The 23,197-nt window shown below is 35.5% G+C and overlaps 1 protein-coding gene and 2 non-coding genes across 3 annotated transcripts in view; all 3 read left to right on the top strand.

Moving 5' to 3' along the window:
• CALCR (calcitonin receptor) overlaps positions 1–23,197 on the top strand; it is a 158,043-nt gene that overhangs the window by 100,881 nt on the left and 33,965 nt on the right. The window contains exons 4-8 of the mRNA NM_001197142.1: positions 3,921–4,077; positions 6,153–6,263; positions 9,509–9,621; positions 12,547–12,638; positions 20,405–20,531. Of these exons, the coding sequence (NP_001184071.1) occupies positions 3,921–4,077; positions 6,153–6,263; positions 9,509–9,621; positions 12,547–12,638; positions 20,405–20,531 (600 nt within the window). The remainder of the gene's footprint in view (positions 1–3,920; positions 4,078–6,152; positions 6,264–9,508; positions 9,622–12,546; positions 12,639–20,404; positions 20,532–23,197) is intronic.
• On the top strand, positions 116–199 carry MIR489 (microRNA mir-489). Its single transcript, NR_049448.1, has one exon. It is a non-coding gene; the product is annotated as a microRNA mir-489 (primary transcript).
• On the top strand, positions 822–912 carry MIR653 (microRNA mir-653). The gene has a single exon (NR_049512.1). It is a non-coding gene; the product is annotated as a microRNA mir-653 (primary transcript).

Raw genomic sequence — 23,197 nt, 5'->3', positions numbered from 1 at the left:
CAGTCTTGTTCACTGATAACTCTCCAGTACATAGAACAGTACCTGGCATGTGGGAAGCAAAGTATTTATTAACCAAGAGAACCACTGGTGTTTCAGCTGAGTACTTCAGGTATTGGTGGCAGCTTGGTGGCCGTATGTGTGGCGCCATTTACTTGAACCTTTAGGAGTGACATCACATATACGGCGGCTAAACTGCTACATAGGACAACAATTAAGAGCTTGTTTTTTGTTTTGCTTTGGAAAAATCATGTAAGGTGGCTTGTATGCAAATTTTGAACACCAGTCTTTATCCACAAAAACAATGTGCCCTTAATATCTCATCTCTATACTCATGTGAGCATAAAATATTTATTTATGCCCCCAAATATTTATATATATAAATATAATACTTATGATAAGTAAAATATCTTTAAGTCTTTCACATTGTTTGGTAGTCTTATCTAATCACTACTGCTTCTATTTTGCCTAATATTGCTGAGAACTATATACTACCTCACTAGCCATTTTTATTGGTACAAAATCATCAACAAAAAGTTTATATGTCCAGTGAACTTCATAAAATTTGTATATGTATTATTTTAAGCAGTAGTAACTCCATTATTGGAAATATATATTATATATATGTATATATAAAAGAGTTATCTATCTATATCTACTTGATAGACAGCATGCCTCAATGTGTCTGTTATTTTCAGAAGAAATCCACTGAAACATTCAGTTACCACTGGAAAAATTCCATCGTCAATGCTCACACACGAACCAGATGAGGAGCGGACTCAGATTACTATGGCTCATCTACGACAGACAGAAGTTCTAATTTCTCATTCCTTCAGTGTTGAAACAATCTCTATTGAACCAGGCTCCAAACCAAGTTCACTGGAGTTTGTTTCAATATTGCAAGAATGATAAGATTGATCCTACTATCGTCTACATGAACTACACCTGCTCTTTCAGATGGTCATATCTATACTGTTATTGATGTTAAAACTGCATTAAAGCAAATAATACTGTAATTGAAAATACAAGCACAGGGTTTTTCTCTTGATATCCTTGCACATAATGCCTCCCCATGGCTTCCATGAATTTCCATCTAGCACAGGAACATTTCTTAGCTGGTTGCCCAGTCCATGTAAAGATAGAATTCAGAATGTTACTTCTGGAAGGAATGCCAAACTTAAACAAAATAGTCCCTAATGTCTCAAATATCTAATATAAGTGACAGAAAGTAAGTATATATGACATCACATTCCATCTTCTCATTTGATTTGAATATGAGAAAATGAACCAGAAATAAATGATATATCAAGTGATAATTCTCATGTCAATTAAAGATTCTAAGAATAGAGCTACAAAGAATCTAAAATAGGTGCATAAGGTTAACCTATAATTAATATCTCTTATTGGGAGGCCACAATGATCTACTAAATACCATGGTTATGTGATCTTCAGTGAGATTATTAAAACACACACAGATGCATGCATTCATACAAATTTAGACTAATACAATCCAAAATAAAGCCTTAAAATGAAATCTCTTCAAAATATATACTTTTTACTCCCAAACCACATTCCAATTCCTGAAGGAGTATCTGAGCAGTTGATGATTGACGGTTCTTTACCTTTAACAAAATTTCTGGTGTCAGAAAATATTTTATAATGTTGGTCTTTCTTGCTAGTCTGTAAGCTCCATGAGGGCAGGATCTATGCTTGTTTTATTCAGCACTGTATTCTCAGCATCTAGCATAATGCTTGGCTTATCAGGTTTAATGAATACTTGCTGATTTATTGGTCTTAAAGCCAGTAAAATAGAGTCATATGACAACAGAATGATGTTCAAATACATTGGTAAAGGATTTGTACATTTTAAATAATTTCTGTCTGTACATTAATTTCTCTTTTCTCTGTCATACATTCAAGAGGCATTAGGATTGGAAATAATCCTAATATTTAAAAAGTAGCATCAGCTGTATTCAGAGTAAGTGTCCATCTAGAGCTATAACAGTAATAAGTACTCACCCTCTTCTGTTGCAAGCAATTTCTACTTAGATGGCTTGCTGGCACCTTTAGATAAAGTACAAAAGAGAACTTACCTTCTTCCCATAGTAAGGTTTTCCTTTCCCAAGTTCTCCTTTCTCGGAGCACTCCCATTTTTTCCTATTATATAGGTTAAAATATCAGAGCTATTTGACTATTACTGTTCTCCATTCCTTATATTCAAATGTATGTTTTTATTATTTGAACAAGTGCTGAGGGTTGTGCTCCCCTGTTCCCTCATGCAGTGGTCTAGTCCATGCCTTCTGCTTCCTGGCTCCCTCCGCAGCTCTGATCTATGGACATCTCATGCCCACCACATGAATTTTACTAGCACTCTCCTTTCCCAATCTTCTCTGATCAAAAACCTGCATGACATCTTTATTTTATTGTCATGTTTTAATAATATTAGCTAACATGTACTGAGCCTTTCATTGCACCATGCACTTAGTGTTCATCTTTTCAGGGCTCTGTATTATCTGATTTTCCTTGACTCCATTTCTTACTAACCCCCAAAGATGCTCTCCTCCAAGAAGGATGGTTTCCATACAGTGTCTTACACATGCCATTTCCCACCTCTGGGACTTAGATGCATTCCTTTCCCCCTATCCAAAAAGTCTTCCCTTTCCTCTGCCTGTGCAGCCACTCAAAGTCCAATTCAAATTCAAATTCAAAGTCCCGACCATTCTTATTCCATGCCCTCTGTCTGTTCTGAGTTTTTGTTGTATTATTCATTGTACAGTTTAGCATTTAGCCCCATGCTATCTTATAGGACAGGATGCCACGTCTACACAACATACACTGATAAACACTGCAGTTCTGCTATGAGTAGCCTGATGTATACAAGTCAACTTAATAAAAGTGAGTTTGTTTTAGAGACTGTAAGAAATAGAGGAAAGTACATTGCACTATTTTTGCCACCAATACATTTGGGGAAACTTCAATCTTAGAATAATTTAGACAGGATAAGGCCAAATAAAAATGTGTTTAACAGGTGTGTTAGAGCAAGGAGTATTCTTAACTTCAGAAGAAGAATAGTCAGTGCAGACTGAAGCTTTCAGTCTTCTTCAAAAAATCCTCTATGCAGAACATGGATATAGAAAATAACAGATTCAAGCACCACCAAAAACATCATGGCCATGAAAGAAATTGAAATCTACATAAATACAATTTAGGATGCTGTGTTAGACGGTGATCATGACCAATGCAGCCTGTACCAAAAATGCAGAAATGCTAAGAGAAATATTTAAGATTTACATTGATTTTCAGCAGTGAAATAAATTACCCTGCATAGGTCATATACTGATGAAACCAATTTAAAGATATTAAGGCCAATTATCCAACACAGATTATCTCAGAAGAACAGATTTTTTTGTTTTATGGAATAGCAAGTGAATTTTTGGCAGTGTACATAATCTAAGCACAAATTTTTAAAAAGCTGAAATAATTCAATATAAAAGCTTATTTATTGCACGAATATATCTATTTTTAATAGCATGACTCATGGTTATTAGAAGTTCCAAAGAAGGCAAAATTGATTTAATATTAGTGTTTTTTGGAAATCAGGTTATTTGTTTTGTTTACTTCTAAACTTTACAGTGATAATAAAATTAAAACAGTCTTATATGATAAAGAGGTGCATGAGTTTGGGTGGGTTCTATACATTTTCAGTAGTGAATAGAACGAATGCAAATATGAAATTTGCAGGTAGAAGTTGTAGATGAAGTATAAATATACTTTTTAGTTATGAAGAAAAATATCCTACATGGAGACCATCAATAATTGTTGCTCATGAAGGAAAATGTTTTCAAACTTTTTCATTGTTTCATTTTTTTCTATTACACCCATTCCTGCTCTCTATAAGTAACTGATTTTTCTTTTTAATACAGCACCCAACCCCAGTTCTTCCTGCTACTTCAAATGACACCTATCCTCCCAATATGGAGTCCGAGCCATTTCTGTATGTCCTAGGACGAAAGAAAATGTCAGATGCACAGTACAAATGCTATGACCGCATGCAGCAGTTACCCCCATACCAAGGAGAAGGTAAAAAGAAGGATGTATGCAAACATGATTTCAAACATCATTAAAGCCTTATTTTCTTCTGTGGATAAATATGTGTTGGCTAATTTTAATATGCCAGCAGTTTTAACAGTGGTTTTCAAGCTATGGTATGTTTGTGTATTTCATGCTAGAGACATGTCTACTTTCTTTACCCAAGTTCACCCAACTGGTTTTGGGCTAACAACTGAACTTCTTGACAAAATTATTACAATAACTCAGTATTCATGCCTGGCAAGTAGGAACAATACAGGATTAAGTGATGGAGGAATTGGAAAATGACAGGAAGGGAAGTGGAAAATGGTGGGCAGAGAATTAGCCCCAGGTGAATCCTGTCAAAACTATGTCTTGGTTGGGTTAATTAGGCAGTATCTTCCCTTAACTGTCAATTGGTTGGCAACTCCTGCTATTCCTTCCTCTTTTCTACCCACATTTCCCAGAGGAATTAGAAAAAGCTCTCTCCTAGGCAGAGGCATTGTTTACCTATCACCTTCTCTAGAATACTCTATGTGACTGTTCAAATGTTTTCAGGGCCAAGCACATTCTATTAGCTATAGAAGGCTATGTGATGGCCAGACATTACTACTTCCATTTCAGTTCTCTGCCCTGTCCCCTAAAGCATTTGAAAAGTCCCAACGAGATCTTCGACACCGTTGTATATTCTAAGATAACACTGCTTCTAATTATATTCTATTTCTACAAATTGTTTGCCTTCAAATAGTTAAAGTTTTAATTTCTAATTCCTATTTTTACCATTTTCCTTTATTTTGTTTTTTGTTTTGTTTTGTTTTTTACCATTTTCCTTTAAACAAAACTCAAGACCATTAAAAGACAGATACATGTTATTCTTCTGTCTATGGTAGTTTCAGTGTTTTTTAAGAACCTGAAAAGTCATTAGATGCAACTCTTCCCAAAGACAAACCATTCCTCTGAAGTAAATGAAACAACAGAAACACAAAATTTATTTTCAGAGGCCAGGTGAGAGCAGCCTCCTTCACTTCAGTATTAATCATTTTGGAAGCTTGAATTTTTGTACTATGATCATTATTTTAAGATTTTTTTTTCTTTTCTTTTTTTTCTCTCTTTTCTTTCTTTCTTTCTTTCTTTCTTTCTTTCTTTCTTTCGACTGACTTCAAAGACTGAGTCTTATTCTTTTGAATAGCTTTATAGAGGCAGATCTTCATGTTTTAAGGTAGATTAAATTTTGAAAGCAGTGAGAAACCACTGGAGCCAATGTTGATAAATACAAAAACTGCTCAAACTGAGCATTATTTTAGCCACTGACAAAGTGTGATTCTAAAATAATAAGACTAGTTATATAAGTGATCTATTAACTATCTACAAATGCATCTCCAATAGGAATTTTGAACAATTAAACTTTAAACCCTTGGATTAAGAATAGAACTATCCAAGGGATGGTGGCTCAGTCAGTTAAGGATCTGACTCCTGATTTCGGCTCAGGGTCCTGGGATTGAGACCCATGTCATCAGACTCCTCGCTCAGCAGGGAATCTGCTTGAGATTTTTCTTTCTCCCTTACCCTCTGCCTCTTCCCTGCCTTGTGCATGCATGTGGACTCTCTGTCTCTCTCTCTCAAATAAATAAATAAATCTTAAAAAAAAAAAAAAGAATAGAACTATCCAAGGCAACCCCTCTTAAGGTTAATGGTTAGTAGCATCTATCTGTTCCATAGCCATATAGTTTTTTCAAGGTAAGCCTCTTATCCAGGGGTGATATTGCATATACTTTCACAAGATTTCTTTGCAGCATTTCTGGTGATACATTAAAGGAAAGATTTGGTGGAAAGATTCCATACAGATGACATGTATGTCTTTTGAAAAGCAAATGGAAAAAACCCTATAAAAATGTAAATTTGATTAAGAGTTAGTAAAGTTAATTATCTTTATTTTGTTGCTCTTGTTCTTTTTAATATTTTCAAGTGCACGTAGAGAGCTCCAGAATAACTATTAAATAGTTAGATCCTATTGAACACTGTTAAATCCTGCTGATAATTCTGCAACTTTTTCAAACTTTAATATTAATTTCTTTCTGAATAATCAGGTCCATATTGCAACCGCACCTGGGATGGATGGCTGTGCTGGGATGATACACCAGCTGGAGTATTATCCCATCAGTACTGCCCAGATTATTTTCCAGACTTTGATCCATCAGGTAAAATGTTTATTTTTATTTCATATTTTGCTATGAAGATTTTTGAAGCTTTTAGAATTTTCAGGGTTCTGAAGAGAAAATCAGATATAAAAGATACCTATCTAATCATACTCTACATGTTTCAGCACTTTCTGAAGCATTTCCTTACTTGAAATATTACCCAGGTATAGAAATATTTCAAGTTCTCCTTATTTTTTAGGTTACATTACTGGTCAGTTGTGCACGTTGGTCTTAAATTCCAAATAAAAGTTAAAGTTTTACACATTTTAAATATTAATATTAAATTTTAATAAAATTAAAATTTTTTTTAACTCTGTGAAGTTTTACTTAAATGTGGTTGTTTTTCAGTTTTCAATTGTCTCCTATTTGGTGACTTATGCAAATACTTGATCTAGACTTTGGGTATACTGGGCTAATATAGAATGCACAATGGAAACCCTGACTTTCAGATTTTCCCAAGATTTGTTTGGTCAGTTTCTACCACCTTTCCAGGTCAACCAGCCCTTCTATTTACTTTTGCTCACTGACGATGAATGATAGGAGCTTATACTGCGTATAGACCAAAAGTGAAAACATCACTTAAGAAAGAAAACAATTGGACAGCCCTGGTGGCCCAGCGGTTCCTGTCAGGCTCCCTGCATGGAGCCTGTTTCTCCCTCTGCCTCTCCCCGCCCCCCAACACCCCTGTCTGTCATGAATAAATAAATAAAATCTTGAAACAAGAAAAGAAAGAAAGAGAAAGAAAGAAAGAAAGAAAGAAAGAAAGAAAGAAAGAAAGAAGAAAGAAAGAACGAAAGAAGAGAAAGAAAGAAAAAAAGAAGAAAAGAAAGAAAAGAAAGAAAGAAAAGAAAGAAAGAAAAGAAAAGAAAAGAAAAGAAAAGAAAAGAAAAGAAAAGAAAAGAAAAGAAAAGAAAAGAAAGAAAACAATTGTCAAATAGTAAAATCTAGGCAAGAAAGTTTCCAGGATCTAGATTAGAGCAGAGCAATTACTCTTTCCCTGTGTCAATGTTTAAGAGATGCTTTTGGCGCTTCTAACAAGAATGAGATCCAAAATTCTACCCCATTAAAGCTGAGATAATGAAAATGAGATTACAGGGGGCTACTTTAAAACCAGTTCAGGCCAGCCACTTCTGAAAATTCTCATCCTGTAAAGAGGAAGGGCTGAGTGCTCTGCCCTGCTCAGCACTACATTCCTGTAAACTCTAACTCAGTGCTCTTTGATGATCATCTTTCTGGCTTTTATTGACTCTTCCCAATAAATGATGCTTTGTTCATCTTGATTTGACAACTACATTAGAGATAACTTGATTGGCATAAAGAGCTTTTCTGCAATTGAGGCTACAAGGCCATTCCAGAGCAGCAATGGGCTCTTGCCAAAGTGGCTATAATTATTGACTAAAAGACAAGTTTTTGGTCAGCAAAATAGGGATTTCCTGGCATAAATCCATTTTATCAGCCTGGTTTTTAGAAAGAACTCTCTCAAGTGGGGGACAAATCCGCTTCAAAAGAAAAACACATCTTAAAAATACCTATATTCAACAAATTGAAATTCTTTAGGACTTCATTGACCTAACACTATATTTTAATGATAAACAAAACAGTTTAATGAAATGACAGAGATTTCATTTTAGACAAAGTGCTTGGTAAAAGGTAATAATAGAGTGAATAACAGCGTTGAAATTCAAAAGAGGCTGGTAGCCTGAAGGAATAAGCTAGAATGTAAAAAGCACATTTAACAAGGAGGTACTTAAGGCATCAAACACTTAATCAGCGTTAATGGCACAGATCCAAGATGGTTAACAAATGGTTTAGGACAATGATTCTCAACCCTGCTACCCTTTGGAATGGGTGAGCCTTTTAAAAATGCTGATGCCTGGATACCTCTTCAGATAAGGAAATTTGAATCTCTGTGGATTGGGCCTGAGAATCTGTAAAAAGCTCCCCCATGTGGATCTGGAGTGAAATAAGAATGCTGTGTTCTTCATGGGGGCAGTCCAAACTTAAAACTATTTCGGAGGGAAATACCAGTATCGAGCACATGCAGAGTGACTCCAGGTTGTGAAGAAACACCAAGCTGTGTAGTGTGAGTAAACGGGGATGTTTGGTTTGGAAAGGGAAGTTAGGGTAGTCATATCCTTTCTTCAGATGTTGAAAGATTTGCCAAGTGGAAGAGGACTCAAATCTTCTAGCTGCAATGGATAAGGAAATGCAGGAAATGCATTTCCAGGAAACCCCCAGATCCAGACTTGAGTAACATCAGAACAAAATAGTATCTTATCACAGTCTTGTCTGTGATTAGAATGGACTTTTTCAGGAAGTATACCCCTCCATCTTCCATGGAATGTATTTTGCCTTACATAGCTAAATAACTCTGTTAAAACTTCCTTTTGATAAAATAATATGCTTTCTGACAATATAATAAATTAAAATGCTTCAATACAAACCACTTTTTAGAAATTGCAAATAAGCTTGGAATGGTCATCGTTGACTAATAGCATCAGCAAAATTATTGACCAATTGTCAATACCAGTTTTTCTATTCTGTTTAGTCCTAACCCTTTTTTGAAATATTGTTGGTATCCAATGGTGATTCTTAAAGTTTTTGTCCAATGATTGTCTCAGCAAATTCACAATTAAAAATTTTTCTATTTAACTTTCTAACACATATACATTAAGCAATGATGATTCTAACAGGTTGCTTGAAAACATCTTTTGCTTGAAAAATGTGTTTTTTCAGCTGCTTGAAATAATTGTTGGAGTACAATTTGGAGTACATACAAACGAATCTACGGTTCCATACAGTCAACCTAATAAATACATATTGCATATAAATGAAGGAAAGTATGGTCTTGCCTTTCTCACATAGTTCCTATCTAAAATAAAAAATATAAGGTTTGTTTAAAAATACTAGGTACGGTATAGGAAGCACTTTTTAGTGTGATGGACTTGAGAGGAAATCCTAGCTGAGCCACTATCTAGTGACTTCAAACTCACTCTCTGCTTCCTGTTTGTAAAATAGAGATGGGAACATTTGCTTCATGTGGCTCTGCTGACAACACATACTAAACAAGACAACACATACTAAAACATCTTGTAAAATGCATGATTCATGGTAGTGTCTATTGACCTATATTCATATTCAAGTTCTATAAAGTGATGAACAATTGTGCAATGGCTCTTAAGCTTTATTTTTCCTTCTTGGTATTTTGAGATAGTAATGTAATAACTGTTATGTTTCATTAACAGAAAAGGTTACAAAATACTGTGATGAAAAAGGGGATTGGTATAAACATCCTGAGAACAATCGAACCTGGTCCAACTATACTATGTGTAATGCTTTCACTCCTGAGAAACTGAAGGTAGGTTCTATTTCAAATCTCAGTATTGGGAGAGAATGCCATTATTTTTACACAGAAATGCATGCATGACTATAAAACACCTACTACTGAAAAGCTAACCTATTCTATAGAAGGAAATCAGATCATGGCCTGTGAGTTCTAGGGACTCTATGAAGTAGCATTAGAGAAAATATTTTACTTCTTGGTTGGCACTTAGTGTCAAAGAGTTCCTTGAGCATATAGAATCAGGTCATTTATAGTGAGGGAAATAGTGCCCATAGAAGAGATGATGGGATTCCCCCAGATGCTACACATCAGGCAGCATTTCCAGGGACTTTCTAAGATCTCTCTTCTACCGAAAGAGTTCCAGAATTATAGATTTTTTTCCCAAGTCACAAAGTTGACAGTTGCTCCCCCCTTCCCTGCCCCAAGAGGCCCATTATAGTTTTACTATCAGGACTTGAAGGAACCCTTAGAATAAGGCTTCTTATCAGCCAGTTGATACAAGTGTGGCAGTTTAGTCTGTTCTGATTTGTTGGAATTTATGTCTTAGTGCCTATTAAATATTTGTAATATCATCTCTGCTTGAAAGCATTTAAGCCAACAGGAAAAAATCCAGATACCTACCTACTCTCCAAATGCATGAGAAATCTGAAAAAAAGAATCCCTAAGCTGACAATCAGCCTCTTCTCCCCATGTTGCTGGGAGAAACGGTGGATCAGTACTTAACCACACAGGCTATCCCTGAGCAGCCCTGGTGTTGCAACAGAAATCTGTTGTTTCCTTCAAAGACAGGCCTGTATGCTAAATAATTACTAAGTTGGAAGCTAAAAACACATCACTACTTCTGTTAATTATAGAGCGGATTTAGGAGTATAGAAAATTTTCCTTTATTAAAAACAAAACAAGCAAGAACAAAAAGCAAACAAGATGAATACGTAGCTTAGAGACCAGCTGACTAGAGACTAGGGGAATATCTTGTCACAGGCACAGGCTGGGGGCACCAAAGCCTGTTACCCCTTTACAAATTACTTAGTCACCCCTGAGAATCAGATGCATGTCTACATCCTAATGGAGAGCTATTTACTTAATAAGATCTGATTGAAACTCCATGTCACCAAATAAGGAATTCCTGAATGAGGACTGATTATGATTTTACAGAAAAAAATAGTAAACTTGTTAACTGAATTGTTACAAAGAGTGCAGATCCAAATAAATAATTCTTAGTGCTGCCATATTTGTCATCTTCTCACTCTGGCCAAGTCTGAGATAGTAATAAAATATTTTAAGAGTTAATGTTCCCCTCCACACACCTAACATAATGGTTGAAATTCTTTGCACAAATCTTCTAGCCACAAACAGGCAAAAAATATATGTTTTTCAAAGAAACCAACTTAGTATTTTTAAAAAAGTGTTTCTCAGTCTTAAGAATGACACCAAGAATGGCAACTAAATTATGAGCTGTTGGTTTAATCTTACACATTTAGACAACTTTGTTTCAGAAGAATAAATATTTTTAAAGTATTCTGGAGGCAACTGAAAGAAAATGAATTAAGTTATATAAAGTTTTCTTAGAAATAAATATACAGAGATAAAAATAAAGTCATGACAGAGGATAGAGTCATGGGTATATATCCAAATTAAAAACAGTATTTTAAATGGCAAGGGGATTCTGATTCTATATGGTGAATTCCTTAAAAGGAAGAACTCATAGAAAGTGCCACTCATGGTTTTGTCTAGTGGGGAAGTTAGAAAAGTAGCCAGAAAGTGAATTGGTGGGAGAAAAGTTAGGAGATGAGTATTTGTTTCCTTGCAAAGATTCCTAAATATTTTCTAAGAAAGAGAGTATAAGCTATTTTGAAGTCCTTAACATCTCTAGCTATAAGCCAACTATTCCAACTTTGTAATCATTTGTGCAAGGATAAACAGGGTGCTATTAGGAGAGTAGTATACTGAAAGTGTCAAATAATATGTAAATAACCCATCAACTGGTTCAACAGCCACAATTCAAGAGAGGTTGATTAGTTCATTTTGAAATTTCAACGCCTAGAAAGGCAATATTTGTTTCAGTCCAGCAATAATGCATATCACCAAACAAAAGACTCTGCATGCTTTGAGGGCCTTTTAGCAGAATCAGTGCTTCAATGTCAGGCTCTTCACAAGGAAATTGACAAGAGTCAAATGTTGAAGCCTAATGATTTGTACATTTCTCCCAGGAATTAAAAAACTTCACAGAAATTATCCAACATATCTACACTGCATTTGTATCATATGCTCTGTTGATTACTAAGTGATGTCAGTTTTTGCTTTATGCTTCATGTGGTTTGAGTTTATATTATTAGGTTAATAGAAATTAAAAATCATTCTGTCTTCCTGAATTAACATCTGGACCTGTATGACACCAGTTTTCTTGTGGTTAGTGTTTACCAAGATCAGCTTTTCTCATCCTTTTATGTTCAATATTTCTGTATCCCAGTAGTTAATGATGTTTCTTATAAGCAGCATATAACTGTTTGAAAAATCATTGACTTTGATCAAATTATTTTAGAGATGAGGACTACTGAGACCTAGAGAGGTGAACTGACTGACTTATGAGAGTCACACAAAGATTTAAGGATGAGTACTCCGAGTAAGGAATAGCTCTGATAAAAAAAAAAAAAAAAAAAAAGAATAGCTCTGATGACTCCAGTCTTAGATTCTTCCCACCCTATCATGCATATTCTAATACAACTGATAATCTTATAATATTTAACATCTTAATCCCAAATATTATGATTCAATATAATTTAATTATCTGAAACATTTGTTACCATTCTGGTAGATTTTTTAAAGGACGAGAACTGTTGTTGATTTACACTAATATTAAAAATAGAAACTATTTTCCCTCCTCTACTATCATTTATTTGCCTGTTTATTTTTATAACTGTTCCGTTCTTGTTGTTTCAGAATGCATATGTTCTGTACTACTTGGCTATTGTGGGTCATTCTTTGTCGATTTTCACCTTGGTGATTTCGCTGGGGATTTTCGTGTTTTTCAAGTAAGTAGCCTCATAGCATCTGCTTTTTATTTTCTTCTTTAAGGTACTGAAATAAATGGCAAACTGCAAGAGTTAGGGGAAGGGTGATCCTCTGCAAACCACAAGAGAAATACAACACTGGGAGTTATGAAATAGCACGGAAAATGAAATTAATTAAAACATGCTTTTTAACCCCATCTCTGAGGAAAATAAGATGGATTCATATAATTTTCAAAGGCAGTGTGGCTCCTTCCCAGAATGAAACAGTCCTATAAACCCCATAAGTACATTGTATTAACATGTGGAAGGCTAGGCTCCACTCACAGTGGTAAGGTTGCAGGAAGTATTGAGGAGACGCTCTTCTTTTACCTCTATCCTAAATATGGAGGCCATGGCCAGAAGCTCAAATGTACCTTGCCTAATTATGAGTTGTATCACAGGTAGATTTGGCCAGAAGAGAAGTGTTGCTATTTGGCCAGAAAAGAAGTGTTGCTAGTGAGACCAGGATAGTGTTTAGCCGTAGAAGGAAGAAGGTAAGGCTCCCTTCTGGCCCTGACTCACTCAGCTGGGACCAAGGAGAATCTCTGAAAGAAGAGTCAAGTGTCAATGTTTTGCCCACAAAAACTGAGCATTTTAACTGCAGTTATAGACTAAGACACTGTGAGGAGTAAAATCCCAATGAGATTTCTATTCTGAGACCATGTCTATGCACTTGATTGCATTATCTATGGCAAAATGATTAAGTTGATATAATATTGATTTTGTAATAATGGAGAATTTGAAACTTTGAGTCTGTTTTTAGGAATGACTTCATCATGCATGTGAGATAGTAATATATGTTAAATTCAGTCCTAGAAACATCCTGAATTTGGTGTGATTTCTTTAAATCAAAGGCATCATGAGTCACTATATCCCTTTCCTGAAAATTCTGACAAATTTCTACACTACTCTTTCCTTCAAGTAATACTTTCTGTAGCTGTGGTGGTATTATACAAATGGTTAAGAAAAGTTCCTTCATAGGTTCATACTACAAATAATCCTCCACATTTTAAAGATGTGATAATGCAGGACGCCCGGGGTGCTCAGCGGTTGAGCATCTGCCTTCAGCTCAGAGCCTGATCCTGGGATCAAGGATCGAGTACACATGGGGCTCCTTGCACGGAGTCTGCTTCTCCCTCTGCCTGTGTCTCTGCCTCTCTGTCTCTCTCTTTCTCTCTCTGTCTCTCATGAGTAAATAAATAAAATCTTAAAAAAAATAAAGATGTGATAATGTAACTAAATATACAGTGATTCATTCATACATAGTATAACAAATTTGGTTTTTGTTAAGATCTTATCATGATAATACTAAAGAAAATTAAGCCAAGAGGTATAAGCACTCCCTGAACACAACTACTATTTTTCCCTTGATCCTTTTTATCTTTTTTTAAGATTTTATTTATTTATTCATGAGAGACACAGAGAGGGAGAGAGAGACAGAGACACAGGCAGAGGGAGAAGCAGGCTCCGTGCAGGGAGCCTGACATGGGACTGGATCCCGGGTCCCCAGGATCACGCCCCTGGGCCGAAGGCGGCACCAAACTGCTGAGCCACTCGGGCTGCCCTCCCTTTTTAATCTTTGTCTTCATCTTATACCATTATCGTATTATGTCTATATCTTACATAGTCAAGGTTCTTATTCTGAGCAAGCAATGTAATTGGGTAGAAATTTTTTGTTAAGTGATTAATAATAAATAAATAATAATTTAAATAAACAGAGAATTAGCTCCTTCCATATATGGTTTAACAGGAGAAAGATATAAACAAAGCAACAAGATATAGGGGATTAATTACTAGAATTAGATTAGAAGAGCATTTTCAATTATAATCAGAATATAGCAGAGTAAACACATAGCATGATTAATCTTGGAATGTCTATTCATTTTTCAATTGCACTTGGCCACGGTGAATAAATACATCATCATGGCTCCCATACAACTTTGATTAAAAAGTCTGTCACTAAAAGTCTAACCTTTAAAAATTTTAATATAACCATAGAAAAAAATTGAAAGGAAAAAAATTGAAAGAACAGCCCCCAAATTTGTAATGATGCAACTAATAAATGTATTCAGGAGTTTAAAGATAAAAAATGTCAAGGGACATTTCTTAGTTCTTTATTTCTTTAGTCACTTAAATAAGTGATGAGATGTGAGAGCCAAATCAGCAATGAAAATAAAAATATTACTTCAACATTCATTTCTATTTTAAGCCACTGAAGATGTGTGTTTAAAAGTGCAGTGCATAAGCAAAGTAAAATATTTCTCAACTCCAGTTAGACCCAGAACAAAGTTAATCTGGCCAAACCTTCAAGCAAATTTGGGGGCAGAACACAACTACTTCTACTGTCTAGAAAGCACCTAATTTTGTCCTATTGTCTCTCAGTTCCAAAAGCCTACCAAACAGCAACTTAAATCTTGGGAGGAAAACTAAGTCTTATTGATTTATAATCTGAATACAGTAAAGGGAAAGCAGAAACTGAAATAGCTTGTTCTCCAGAGCACACACAACAAGAGACAAATAGGTTATGAAAAACATACATGCTGAGATATCAAATATTCAAACCTAAAAGCAGTTACATCTGATTTTTATACTTGTTTTTAATTTTATCTTAAGCCTATCCAAACTAAAAATACCAAGGGCATACATTTTCTTAAAATTAAACTATTAAAAAATTAAAGTATGTTTCTGAATCTTCGGATTTTTTTCTATACATTTGCATTTCATAAATATTAAAAGCAAAAAATAAAAGGTAATTCTAATCTATCACTGGATTTTATCTTTTAATTAGCAACATTTTCCCAGAATTGTTTTCACATGTTCAACACCACCCTTAAGGTCTTTACTGCTTATTACAATGGAAGCTTTTATGATTTATGCACTTAAATGGCATCGTCTGTGTGAAACCTGAGCAAAAATATAATCATCACTCCCTTGCTTAATTCTACATTCCCAGGCTTGAGTTATTTTTGCAAAATCCAATCAATTTCATAAAACTTTCATGAAACCAAAATGAGGAGTTACACCCAGCTCCACTTTTGAAACCTAATGCCCCATTCATAATCATCTCATTGAAATCTCTCTCTTAACTCATAAAATGTGCCTTATAGTGTCTATAAAAAGGAATAACCCTCCAGGTGTCCCCCTCAAACCAGCAGGCTAAGAAAGCCTGCAGAGGAATTTAAAGTTACTAAATATACAGAAGGCTGTGGAACTGCCAATACTTTGCTGCTAAAAATCTGGAAAATTACTCATATATATATATATATATATATATATATATATATATACTCATTTTCTTTGCAGGAAAAATAGGAGCAACAATACGGAGAGAGATTAAATAGAAACATCAAATTTATTCAGCAAGACTCCTCACTACTAGATGCCAATAGTAAATGTCAACAAGAGAGTTAAGATGAAGATACCCTTAGGGAAGACTATCTTAAGAAAGTCACATAAGTGGCCATTTATTTGTCTTTGTTTCCTGACCATTTTAAGCAAATTTGCAATAAAATTCACTTATCCCATCAGTTCCACTTAGAATTTATCAATTGACATTTCTATGGAATAGTCCTAAATTACTAAACATCTCACTGTTTTCTCTCAAGAAAGCACAATAATCGAACATTCATTAGCATCCATTTTGACTGCTTGATACTCATGCCTTACTGATCATCAAATTTTGAATATTAATTACTCTTGCCTGAAAGTGAATAAAGATATGTGTTGGAAGACAAGAGGTGTCTTTATTGCATTACATTGTCTATGTTACATTACATTGGCCATATCAGCACAAAAGGAGGGTTTCCACTGGGACTTGCAGAAGCAATACTGATTCCTCTCTACTTACTCAGTATTCACTATTATTCTCTGTCACATCTACATGGTGGATGGAGAGATAACACTTTATCTTGTACTTGTATAGTGGCCAATATTATACATCTCTGGTTGTCTTCCTATTGTTCTAGAGAAACCACTAAATCAATGGCACCAAAGATAGCCTCCTTTCTTCCAACCCACCCTTGACATGACAGGACACAAAAGATAACTGTTGCTCATGTCTTGGCAAACTGTTCATTCATAGAACAGTAGTAATAGGAAAAGAAGTAAGAATTTTGATTGAAAAGGAATTCCTTAAGTATAGAGATTGTGTGCTAAATCCAAAGGTTTAAAGTCTCTTGTTGGAGAGGAAAGATGTATATAATGCATTGGGTTTCAGACTTTTCTTGGAGTCTTAATGTGATCCATTCCACATTCCCTCCCCTCTCCTCACTTGTCTTTCATTGTAAACAAGATATGATAGCTAGGTAAAGGAAAATGTAGAGATACATTGAAACATATGACTACTTGTACCGATCACAATGGTTATTCCAATGCATATTTTTGCATTCACCAATAAATTCAAATGACTTTTACTTGTTTCATGACTTGCTTCTTCCCTTACTTACTTTGAATGTGACTGTAATGACAGTCTTATAAAGGACTAAGCACTGCTGTTCCTTATCCTATGATATCAAAATGGTTTATGCAATCTGCAAAACTCCGGGCAAGTATAAATGCCTTCTCATACAACCACAGGCTCCCCAAAATCACACACATACATACATAGGGTCCCAATTACTTGAAACAAATTTTTAGTGTGGAAGATTTACACCAAGCAAACTAAAACCATGAAAATAACATTTAGTGTTATCCTTAAAATATGACATCTTGAGATTCATACCTAAGTAAATCATTATCTCTTCCTCACATTTGAGTGAGTTTGGTTGGGCCAAGACAGAAGTAGATTATGTTGTCTTATCTCTGCTATTAGAGATTCTATAGTACTTGGTTTCCTGCCATTCAGAGAGTAAGCAATGTTCTATCTATCTAAATATCTATTTCTTTTAATAAAGAGGAATGAAGGTACAGCTAAGATCAGATTTGTGCTATTTTCTACTTAAGACATTTCAGAGCTGACAGATCATGTTCACTGAAGCAACAAGATGCTTGCATTGAGAACTAAACACCTAGTTATTTATGTTAAGTTCAATTAACCTCTTTAGCATGCTATACCTCTCCTTCAGAACATTTATCATAAGAGTAAATAAACAATTATGTAGTATATAAGGTCCCTGAAGACAGAAGTGGTCTATTTTGTTCACCCATATCTCTAGCATCTACCAGAAGGTCTGAATCATATGGTAATGTGTATTGGATTATTAAATGGGTACACAGTAATATGTGTTGGATTACTGAATGAATTTTAATCAACTTAAAGTACCGCTAACTTGCTTCAAAAAGCTGAGTGTAAATGTCATCAAGTAAGTGTAATAAAATTTTTTAAACTCAATAAGCAGAAATTATATTGAAATTTCTAGACACGGGAACTCATATTATATACTAGTTATATTCTTCCTTTGGAACCTAACAGTTTATCTGGCTTTAAACCAGATCATTTTCTCATTATGTACATAATACTGCACTGAATATAGGTTTTCCCCACTGTTGAACAACAGCATAATGTCCAATATTAGTTAGTTAATACCTATAGCAAGAACTTGGCAAATGTTCAGTATGATACAAAGTATAAGATATGAGACAATATAGCATTCAATGTAATTCTCTGATGTACTGGAAAGCTGTTTACTGGTCACAGCTTGAAGAGGAAAACAGCTCTTATGTAAAGATTTTTAATTTAAAAACATGAGTATCCAGCCCCGCAAGGTATCAGACACTGTTCTAGGTGGACAAAATGAATTCCTCTAGCATCCCCAATCTGGCTAGAGAAACAGAGAAAATAAGAGGCAATAAACAGATAGATGATATGTCAGGAGGTGGTGTTAAGAACAAAAAATAATAAAGCAGGGATAAAAGAGCCAGGAAGTAATAAGCTAAAAGTGGAGGAAGTATATTTTTGATTTACACAGAAGACTAAGCATTAACCAGTCCTTTAAACTGATGGCATATATCAGCAGATTATTGAACTCTTCCTGGTCAAGAGAAAACCAGGCATGAGAATAGCAGCCCTGTATGATGCAATCATCCATACTCTTTAGTTCTGGATAATGCCAACTGTTGTTGGTTTAAGCCGGGGTGAATTCAATAAAGAGACCACCGATATCCCCCCCTCCCCGTGAGAAGAATTATAAAATGCTATTATGACTATATGGAAAATGACAGGTCACAGGTTTAATGTAGCAGTTGCAATATTGCAGAGTTTATGCAGTGTAAGTGGGTATGATATTTCACATAAATAATTTTTTAAAGCCTTAAGTTTGCAACCTACTTTTATAGTACTATTATAAAACCAATTAGGTTTGGTTTATTTAATGGAGTTTTCTGCTGCTAAATAAAGTAGTAAGTACATGGGTGTGTTCATGCCATGTGTGTGTATGTGTGTGTGTGTGTGTGCGCGTGCGCGCGTGTGTGAATTCTTCTCTAAACCTTTCCTGGATAAAAAGTTCTGCATTGTATCCCTGCTCAACAAGTTGCAAATATTTAAATATTCTGTAGTAACTATTTACTAATGGCTATGCTTCCTGAAAGTTGAAAGATGTAGCTACAATAATCAAAATATGCTCTAATAGTTACCCTCACTACTTAAATATACTTTTTACTGCAATTTATTATTTGAAACTTAGGAAAGCATTGTAAGTAAACCCAGACCATTCTCATATTTCATCTTTCCCCAGAATTCCCGTTTCAAAATTCCTGGAATTCTAACTTCATTCCATGATTTTCTTAAGGAATGGTTACTGTGATCAACCATTGGCATCATTAACTGAATGTTTTAAATTTTCACATTATGCTAAACATTTTTTGACTGGATCAGTTATGGTAAATGTGAGATTTTTGTTCATCAAGAATAATCATTCCAATTTTGTTATAGCCATCCTGCAGGGCTTTCTCCATTTGCATCAAAAAGTGAAATAGGATATTCAAACTAATGTTTATTTATGTGATCATTCACACAAATACATATGTACAAGCTTATGAAGTGGAGGAGAAAGGACTGAAAAATCCAACAAATTGTTTCGTATCCAAAAGGTGGGAAATGGCTATGCCAACAAGTGGCAGCATTTGGATGGGTTTCATCAGATCCAAACCACAATATGCCTCATAATGAGATCAAATTTGAGCCTATTTAAAATTCTCTGACTGTGTCTGAGCTCCACCATCAGGAGGATGTGGAAAGGGAGAACCACAGCGTTGATTCTAGTTGGAATATGAGAAATAAGAAGATATTTGAAGAAATGGCAAAAGGGAACAATGACAGAGACATAATAAAGTCTGTGTCTGATGGGTCAAGGACACGAATTCAGTACTTCGTTGAGGACAACCTTGGTTCTGACTTCATGCTCTGTTATCCCATTTGCCACACAGTTTCTGCCTGGTTACATCAATGAATATTTGACTTTTCGTCTAAAGCACACTCCAAACCCTAATGGTTTCTCTTGTAAGAGTCCTTCTCTTAATTAATTTCACAATATGTGTTATAATTAAAAGTGATTTTATCACTCACTCTTTCGGTTATTGTATGAAGTCGCCCTGAGGACTGAAAACTATGACCTACTGTGACTGGAAAACTTGTTTTAAAAATCAGGCAGAAAAGTGGTAATGAGTCTTAAAGATAGGACCAGCCTCACTTATTTCTATAGGTCTCTCATCTATTGCTAAAAGAAATATTACAAATATTAGCAAAATGTTTTTTTTCCACGTACTTCAACATTTTGGCACTGGTTAATGCTTTCTGTTACCTTTTCTTCCAGGAGCCTTGGCTGCCAAAGGGTGACTCTGCACAAGAACATGTTTCTGACTTACATTCTGAATTCTATGATTATCATCATCCACTTGGTTGAAGTAGTACCCAATGGAGAGCTCGTGAGAAGGGATCCGGTAAACACTGCATCATTTGCTTGTTATTTATTCTTAAGGACATAGTACCTGTAAATAGTGAACATGCTGCTGTTGTCTGACTTAACCAGCTGTTTACATGTGCTGCCATATTTACTTTTACAGTTGAGTTTTGCATTGCACTAAACATGGCATATCATTTCTATACAGTTATCAGAAGTAATTGCCATAAGCAGTAGTAAAGGGATGGGAATAATTCAGTCATAGCCAAATAAGAATTATAGAACAAATCATGAGTTTTTACTACTAATTAAAAATGTATTAACATCCTATGGGAAGTGAACATGTCTTGTGAACATCAGACAGTTTGAGGTATACTAAGGCAATGTCGAAAGTGTGTCACTAATGGGTTATGGGTATGCCTATATAGTAATCCCCTTAGCATCCTGGCACCAGGCTGGGCTTGTGCCAGTCAATTGAGCTATGAGTAGCTATGCATTTACTCTACTAAGCCACATAAATACTATCATATTTTATGTCTGCATGTCTTGAAAAAGTTTTATATACCCTGAGCTGACTCACTCTCACCTCCCAGTCTCTGCTGATGATTCCCAATAACTATAACCCAGAGGGCAAGGAAGCCCTGATGGAGATGTACAGATGGGTTTCTCTGGGCCCAGGGCAATGGGGGCAGGGTGGAGAGTGCATTTGAAAGCACGAATGGAAGCTATTTAGTACACAATGAATGACCAAGGGATATTTTCATTTTTGTTTCCCTGTTTAACTGTGTTATGCAAGCATCTGTAGATAGCCTCATCTTTCAAACTGGCATTTGACAGCTTTGCCAACCCAAAGACAAAAATGCGTGAAATCTGCCCAGAGCATGCATCCTGCGTGACAGTGGCATGGCATGGGAAAGCAGCTTAATTTGGCTTCTAATGAATCCACAGTGTTAATAATTTTTTGCAGTGTGAATATATCCAGAAAGATAGTATGGTCCATCTTTTAAAACCATGGCATCTGTTATCAGAGACAGTCTTATCTTATCTGCAGAATGTGATCTAATGGGATTATCTTGATCAGTTTTCTTTCTTAATGTCAACTGATTTTAATAAAAATGATTTCATTTCATCTAGTCTTTCCAAAATTCCAGCAAAGGATAGATATTATTCCCATTATTAACCGAGTAAACTGAGTCTCAGTGAAGGGACAGGTACTCTGTATTATGGTTATTTAGAGATGGGATTCAAACCAAAACGTGTCTCACTCAGAAGCCCATCCTCTCTTCTATATACCACGTAGTGCTCTAATGGATTTCCTTAGAAAGATGTGTTCTTAAAGAAATGGGCTCAGCCATTCCAAAATGATAATTGTCCATAATTGGATATATACAGTATGTTTAATTAGGGAAGCTGACTCCTACTAAGATGTAGAAGCAATTAACTAAGCATTTCTCAGCAGAAAAGACTCAAATCTTTGGTTTCCTATACCCCATTAAGTGTGGAAATCCTAAAAAAGTTACTATCTGCATGGAATAGGACAGGAAATGGCACGTTAGCACTTTAGTCATTAAGTAATCAATCGTGGGAGCAGTGCTCAGTCATATTATGAAGTATTATAAATTCTTGAGTAGGCTCTCTCCCATCTCTCTTGTGAGGGGTCTCATACCCATGTATCATTCCACCAGCCCACTCTCTGGCTCTTATGGAGAAGAGGGCTTCTCGCCCATTTTAAGACCATACTAATCCTGTTATCTTCCCCAAATAGTCTAAATTAAGGATTTTTCTGAATTTGCTATTGAATTACAGAAGCCATTTAACCTTATCCATCAATGAGAAAAATAAAAACTTCTCTGCTTACTTCCAGGAGCTTGTCCTGGAGTCCCAAAAGAAGCATAAAGCTTTTAAAAATCCCCAAGGGTACAATATTGCAAGTGATTGCTCACAGGGTTGCTGCTAACTCTTGGCCTGTAACTAATGCCCTAGCTCTCTGCACTTGGCTTCCCTAACCCATCTAGTGTACTCATTGCTCTTAACAGTCTTATGAGTTATCATCACTGGATGTTCTCACTTTCATAGGATACATTAGGGACAGACATGCCTATATACTTTGCCAGTCATCATACAGGCTGCCTCCTAGCTACTACCAGTCAGCCCAGCTCTGTCTTGCGGCTTCTCTATTGCCTAGAAACCTAAAGCCTATAAGCAGATACCTAGGGACCCAGTTCAACCCCTATGCAGCTGATCTCCTGGGAGAATATAAGTGTAAGAAGAGAGGAGCCAGAGAAATTAACAGGAAGTTTTCTTACGGAGGAGTGAGGGTGGCTCTGTCGCACACAGTAGGCAACCTCAAAGTGACCTAAGTTTGAAAAACAGGAAAAAAGGCTTACCTTTATGGCATGACTAGCACCTGGTTTTGCCAATCAATATGTCAACCTAGCAAACGTTACTTTTAGCTATGCAAGAACAAACTCCCTAGGGAAAAATTGTAAAATCTTGAAAGGTAGAATTTAATCCAATCAATCAAGTGTTTATTGAGTGCTTAAAACTCAAATGTTAGTCTTTAAGGTAAACTAAATTCATAGAATTTGGGGGAAATAGCTATTTATGATATCCTCATCACAATCCATAGGAATGGAACATGTCTCAGGTGGAAACAGCTTCCTATGTCTCACAACCATACCTGGGGGAGGGGGAGGTCAGCCCTTT

This window comes from Canis lupus, chromosome 14 (genome assembly GCF_011100685.1).
Source record: "Canis lupus familiaris isolate Mischka breed German Shepherd chromosome 14, alternate assembly UU_Cfam_GSD_1.0, whole genome shotgun sequence".
In the NCBI taxonomy this organism is placed as follows: domain Eukaryota; kingdom Metazoa; phylum Chordata; class Mammalia; order Carnivora; family Canidae; genus Canis; species Canis lupus.
This window is presented reverse-complemented; position numbering and strand designations above follow the sequence as displayed.